The 6,936-nt window shown below is 54.2% G+C and overlaps 1 protein-coding gene across 1 annotated transcript; it reads right to left on the bottom strand.

Annotated features, from left to right (window-relative positions):
• Positions 1-1,743: 1,743 nt before the first annotated feature.
• Positions 1,744-6,558, bottom strand: ALTATR162_LOCUS10442 (uncharacterized protein; the record flags this gene model as incomplete). Its single annotated transcript, XM_043318078.1, has 4 exons — positions 1,744-2,031; positions 2,623-5,197; positions 5,248-6,099; positions 6,149-6,558. The coding sequence occupies 4 exons, from the start codon at positions 6,556-6,558 to the stop codon at positions 1,744-1,746; spliced, it is 4,125 nt and encodes a 1,374-aa protein (XP_043174013.1).
• Positions 6,559-6,936: the final 378 nt, after the last annotated feature.

The raw sequence follows: 6,936 nt of genomic DNA on the forward strand, positions 1-6,936 counted from the left end.
GCGGCAAGTCACATGAGCGATTACGTTACGGCTGATGTTGTTTACTGCCAATGGGGCCTATGCAACTACAAAGCCAGCAAGTTGACTGATCTTCACGCACATCTTGTTATCGAACATGATGTCTTTACCTACATGACGATACTAACACGGGCTAGATTCTGCATCGAGTGTGGAGTCTGGATTTCTAGTGATCTCGACTGGGAGAGACATGCTGTACAGCACGCTAGAGGTCCCAACATTATTTATGGTCCTATTACTGCAGAGAGAATTCTGGTGGCGCCTCGTCGCTGTCCATTCTGCATGATGCAGGGCCGATTCGTACAGATGGAAAATGCGGGCCACTATGCCGAGCACATAGAAGATCACATCAACAGGCAGTTTGACAAGGGTCGTAGGAAATGCCCTCATTACTCGTGTACGGACCAGGACTTTAGTAAAAAGGACTTGCGGGACCACTTTAATGCAATACACAGAATTGCGCTTCCTTAGTCAAATATATTCTTGCTATTTAGTGCACGTGCAAGTATTGTGAAAGTGACAAGTTGCTGCTGCATCTCTACAATGTCATCTTCGTTGATCTCAGCATGCGCCAATATGGTGTCAAAGCTCACGAGTATAGACACCTTAGGTACTTCGCTGCAACTCGGGAGAGAGCTGGAACGAATGGCCTCCTGCTATTAAGGTGCGTCCCTAGGTGAGGAGACACACTATGTCGCGAGACAGATTGGCGATTCGGAGCTTCGGCGCCTTGAATCTTCGAATTTGTAGAACTGTCGTTCACACGCAAGGTTAATCTAGTACTCATCCTCAAGGCCGACAGGCTCCGACCACGATCCCTGGTGTGTCAGTTATGCTGTGGATCGTCTCATCAACGCCGTCTAAGAACCTTCTAGCGATTACCCCCTGTCTACTCGTCAACTCGAGAATCTCTCCAGAAATCGGGGCGCTAGGGTAGAAGACCGATTTAAGAAGATCGTGTACACAGGCTTTAGAGATCACTCGAACGTAGGACCGCGTATGCCGGGAGCGCCGTAGAGCGGAGGAGGTGACCCCTGCAAACAAACCCGAGCTGGCGGATCGCGCTATTGCAATTTGACGCTACGAGCCTGCATTAGCGCCCGCTATAGGCGGCTTGTATTTTACCGTAATAAATTCAGCGCTGACTTATGGCTGGCGTGATTTGTCCCCCGCCGAAGTACCGGAAATGGCAACTTTTGCGCTCCGCATTGCAACTCCACTGCATCTCTAAGTGTAATTTTTATCTTCGAAGCTTAGAATACGTTTTGCATACACTAAAGTACCCCTCGCCTGCATTTTGTAACTTCTGACTGCGATGGGAACGAGCTAAATGGAGTTGAAGTTGGCGATTTCTTCGAAAATGTCACCAACTTCAACACGCAATTGAACCACAACACAGGCTAATCTTTAGCTTTAAATTCTTAGGGAAGCTTTGCGAGGCTCTAAAGTGATTTATAACGTTTAAAAATCTACTTGCACCTTTGCTGGCGTTAAGTTGTGTGGATGCAAAGCAATTCGGTACTTCGGCGGGGGACAAATCTCAAAACGGGGACAAATCACGCCAGCCCTGACTTGTACTAACTTACATCTCGGGAATACTTGTAGCGTATTGACGGCTTTCTAAAAGTATCTACCGCGGCGTACAAAGGTTTGATTCCTCGTGCCTTAGTGTCCCATGCTTTCTCCTACGCAGACTAAAAGTGCTTTCTGGGTGCCTGAGCAAAGCTAGTCCGGTCTTAACACAGGATCAGCTTCCTGGGGTAGATGAGCACCTGCATTAAGCAGCATCTTGACTACCTGCTCGTGGCCTCTAGCTGAAGCTAGGTACAGTGCGTTGCCGTAGTGTCCACCCTGCGCGTTGACGTTGGCGCCCACGTTGACGTCGGCGCCCGCGTCGAGCAGCGTCTTGACCACCTGCTCTTGGCCTTCGTACGACGCTGCCTGCAGTGCGTTGCCGTAGACTCTACCCTGCGCGTTGACATCGGCGCCTTTGTCGAGCAGCATCTTGACTATCTGCTCGTAGCCTTCAGCTGAAGCTGCCTGGAGTGCGTTGCCGTAGACTCCACCTTGCACGTTAACCTCGGCGCCTTTGTCGAGCAGCATCTTGACTATCTGCTCGTAGCCTTCAACTGAAGCTGCCTGCAGTGCGTTGCCGTAGACTCTACCCTGCGCGTTGACATCGGCGCCTTTGTCGAGCAGCATCTTGACTATCTGCTCGTAGCCTTCAGCTGAAGCTGCCTGGAGTGCGTTGCTGTAGACTCCACCCTGCGCGTTGACTTCAGCGCCGTTGTCGAGCAGCATCTTCACCACCTGCTCTTGGCCTCTAGATGAAGCTGCGCACAGTGCGTTGCCGTAGACTCTACCCTGCGCGTTGACATCGGCGCCTTTGTCGAGCAGCATCTTGACTATCTGCTCGTAGCCTTCAACTGAAGCCGCCTGGAGTGCGTTGCCGTAGACTCCACCTTGCACGTTAACCTCGGCGCCTTTGTCGAGCAGCATCTTGACTATCTGCTCGTAGCCTTCAACTGAAGCTGCCTGCAGTGCGTTGCCGTACTCTCCACCCTGCGCGTTGATCTCGGCGCCCGCGTCGAGCAGCATCTTCACCACCTGCTCGTGGCCTTTCCCTGAAGTTGCCTGCAGTGCGTTCCCGTAGTGTCCACCCTGCGCGTTGACCTCAGCACCCTTATCGAGCAGCATCTTGACTACCCGCTCGTGGCCTCCGTACGACGCTGCCTGCAGTGCGTTGCCGTACTCTCCACCCTGCGCGTTGATGTCGGAGCCCTTATCGAGCAGCATCTTGACTAACCGCTCGTGGCCTTTCGCTGAAGCTGCCTGCAGTGCGTTGCCAAAGTGTCCACCCTGCGCGTTGACGTCGGCGCCCTTGTCAAGTAGCATCTTCACCACCTGCTCGTGGCCTTTCGCTGAAGCTGCCTGCAGTGCGTTCCCGTAGTGTCCACCCTGCGCGTTGACGTCGGCGCCCTTGTCAAGCAGCATCTTCACCACCTGCTCGTGGCCTTTCCCTGAAGTTGCCTGCAGTGCGTTCCCGTAGTGTCCACCCTGCGCGTTGACCTCAGCACCCTTATCGAGCAGCATCTTGACTACCCGCTCATGGCCTCCGTACGACGCTGCCTGCAGTGCGTTGCCGTACTCTCCACCCTGCGCGTTGACGTCGGCGCCCTTGTCAAGTAGCATCTTCACCACCTGCTCGTGGCCTTTCCCTGAAGTTGCCTGCAGTGCGTTCCCGTAGTGTCCACCCTGCGCGTTGACCTCAGCACCCTTATCGAGCAGCATCTTGACTACCCGCTCGTGGCCTCCGTACGACGCTGCCTGCAGTGCGTTGCCGTACTCTCCACCCTGCGCGTTGATGTCGGCGCCCTTATCGAGCAGCATCTTGACTAACCGCTCGTGGCCTTTCGCTGAAGCTGCCTGCAGTGCGTTCCCGTAGTGTCCACCCTGCGCGTTGACCTCAGCACCCTTGTCGAGCAAGATCTTGACTAACCGCTCGTGGCCTTCAGCTGAGGTTGCCTGCAGTGCGTTGCCAAAGTATCCACCCTGCGTGTTAACATCGGCGCCCGCGTCGAGCAGCGTCTTCACCACCTGCTCGTGACCTTCATCTAAAGCTGCCTGCAGTGCGTTGCAAAAGTCTCCACCCTGCGCGTTGACATCGGCGCCCGCGTCGAGTAGCATCTTGACTACGTCCTCTTGGCCTCCGTACGACGCTGCCTGCAGTGCGTTGCCGTACTCTCCACTCTGCGCGTTGACGTCGGCGCCCCTGTCCAGCAACGTCTTGACCACCTGCTCGTGGCCTCCAGCTGAAGCTGCCTGCAGTGCATTGTCGTAATCTCCATTCTCCGCGTGGCAGTACTCTCCACCCTGCGCGTTGACGTCGGCGCCCGCGTCGAGCAGCGTCTTGACCACCTGCTCGTGGCCTCTAGCTGAAGCTAGGTACAGTGCGTTGCCGTAGTGTCCACCCTGCGCGTTGACGTTGGCGCCCACGTTGACGTCGGCGCCCGCGTCGAGCAGCGTCTTGACCACCTGCTCTTGGCCTTCGTACGACGCTGCCTGCAGTGCGTTGCCGTAGTGTCCACCCTGCGCGTTGACATCGGCGCCCTTGTCGAGCAGCGTCTTCACCACCTGCTCGTGGCCTTCGTACGACGCTGCCTGCAGTGCGTTGCCGTAGACTCCACCCTGCGCGTTGACGTCGGCGCCCGCGTCGAGTAACATCTTGACTACCAGCTCATGGCCTCTAGCTGAAGCTACGTACAGTGCGTTGCCGTAGTATCCACCTTGCGCATTGATCTCGGCGCCCTTACCGAGCAGCAATTGCACCATCTCAAGTTGGCCATTCTCTGCTGCAGAATTCAAAGGAGCGTATCCCCAGCTATCTTTAGCGTTTACCGCCTCTACAATAGGCACATTTACAGTAGCCAACACCTTCTCAGTTATGCCAGGGAGTCCAAACTGCGATGTGTAGTGCAAGGCTGTACGAACAGGATAAGCTGTACTATACCCTCCGTACTTGTAGTTAGGGACCCATAAAGCCTGTGCGACACATGGGAAAGACTTCCCCTGTAGCAATTCACAGGTACGATCGGTAATCTCTGTTTCGACTGTTCTGACATGGCTTCCCAAGTGCTTAGCCGCATAGTCCAGGAATTGATTTTGCTGCAGTCTTGCCTCAAACTCCTCGTCGGTAGAGCAGCTACCGCTTTGGAAAGTGCCGAAACCCAGATAGGTAAGGCATGTGGTAGTGATATTCAGCTGTCCGCCTTGGTTCCATACGTCTCCAATTCGCTCGAAGTATTCCTGTGTAGTGTAGTGCACGAGACGGATGACGGCGCTCTCTTGATCAATAACAACAAGACCAGCACATACAGACACTAGATCCCCTGGAGTAAGTACGTTCTCTGGGTCTATCTCATCTTCGCCGGGCTCAACTGCCAGGGCGCAGCAGATCTCAGCGGTGGTAAGCGGCCGTTCAGCGAGCGTAATCCAAGACAGGACCTTTCTAGCCAGTTCGCGGTCACCCCCTAGCTGACCGTCGATCCTCTGAAGAGCCTCTCTGTACGCGAAATCAAGTGCGGCTGCACCTTTCGTGAGTTTGGCGAGGGTCGTTTTCACGTCTTTTGCTGTCCTCTTGTCTAGCAGCGAGTCTGTGTGCAGACGAGCAAGAAGAAACCTAGGATCGCGTAAGTGCGCATCATTACCTAAGTTCAATGAGAGGCTCACATGCCGTCCACCGCATCTGTTATCTTTTCCTGCACCATTTCCTGCAGCACTATGCTGCGCTGTATGCATGCAGGTAGTTGGTATGTCTGGCCGGCCACGAAACGCTTGACGTCCTCTCTGCTAGCCTGCACCTCGAGTCTCAGCGCTTCTCTGAAGGCGTCCTCAATGTTTGGTATGAAACGCGAGGTGGCCAGCAGGCGAATGTCCCGGGTTGCTTGGAGATCTCGGAGTTTGGCCAGGAACTGGCGGCGAGTAGCATCCTGGCATTCGTCTAGTGCATCGATCACTATATGTGCAGAAGAATAATGTGCAAGCACGTCTCGGAGCGCGCTGTATACCTCGTCAAGTGATGGCTTAGTTCCCCGGTCGGCATGTTTCCGATACAACCGTTCTATGTGATCTACCGTCGACAATCGACCCTGAACTAGCTGCTTGAGGATGGCTGCCAGTAGGCTCGAAACGTCTTGCTCCTCTCGAGCTTTGTAGTTGCAGTACACGTAGGCAACCCCATGTAAGCTGTTCTGTGCTGTATTCAGCAGATGATCAATTGCAATAGCTGCGATCATAGTCTTGCCAGCTCCTGGGATACCTGGGCAAAAGAGCGTAGCGTTGCTCTCGTCGAGCCAATGTCTTAGCTCAGGCGCATCCAGAAACCACTGGCCTGTCCCTTCCTGCCTGCGCTTTATGATATCCGATTGCTGAGCGGGGTAGTCTGAAGTCGATAACCATTCTACAAGCCTGCGGTGCTTTGCCGAGTCTTGACCCTGTCGAATTATGTCTACCCCGGACTGGATGATGGGTACATGCGCACGAACGAAGTTGGTGTCGTCTTTGATAGCTTGCGAAAGTTTGCTTGTATGTATAAGCTATGTTGCTCTGCAGTGCCAGTGTGGAAGCTTACAAGTGATCCATCTGCAACGCGATCTCTACCAGCGTCTTCAGCCGCTCCATCCGAGCCAAAACCCCTGCAATCTCCTCCTTCTTAAACTTCCACATCAGCGCCTCACCAGCTTTCTTCAGTCGCCCCCCATCAGTCATTTTAGCCTGCAGCATTTCTAGGGCCTGCTTGAACTGATCCAACGGCCCATGCTCAACTGCGAGCGCTCGGACAGCGACGTACCACGGTCGACTAAGGTCTCCCTCTTCCAGACGAAATCTCAGGTTGAAGAGAAGGTTGTGGAGATTTGATGCCTCAACTGCGCACGCTACGCGGTCCTTCGAGGCATCCTTAACGTCGTTCAGGTAGCTGAGGACCTTAGCTGAGAGCTGGAGAATCGCGATGATGCTGGCTGTGACGCTGAGCGGGTCCATACTGCAAGGAGCAGCAATTCAGTTCTAGATGTGTACGAATTAGCGACGATGAGAGTGAGGGCCGACATGATGAACGAGCGATCAGGCTGAAGAGGGTGCGGCGGCAAGGCTGAGCAGCTGCGAGCAATCAGCACGGGTTGCGTGGCAGCTTATCGATAAGGCCGCTGCGGTCCCATAATCACAACCACACGACAATTTCCGATTTGACTGTAGAACGCGAGCGCTCTAGGTCAAGAACTATGATGCTGCACGACATCTTCGAATACTGTAAGTAATTAGTATGAATAGCTTATATCACAGAACACTGTGATCCGCTAAGCACGCAATGCCAATCAGATTGGGCAAGCCAGCATCAACATCTTATGCTAAGACCAGAGC

Source organism: Alternaria atra, assembly GCF_907166805.1.
Source record: "Alternaria atra isolate CS162 genome assembly, contig: 33, whole genome shotgun sequence".
Classification (NCBI taxonomy): Eukaryota; Fungi; Ascomycota; class Dothideomycetes; order Pleosporales; family Pleosporaceae; genus Alternaria; species Alternaria atra.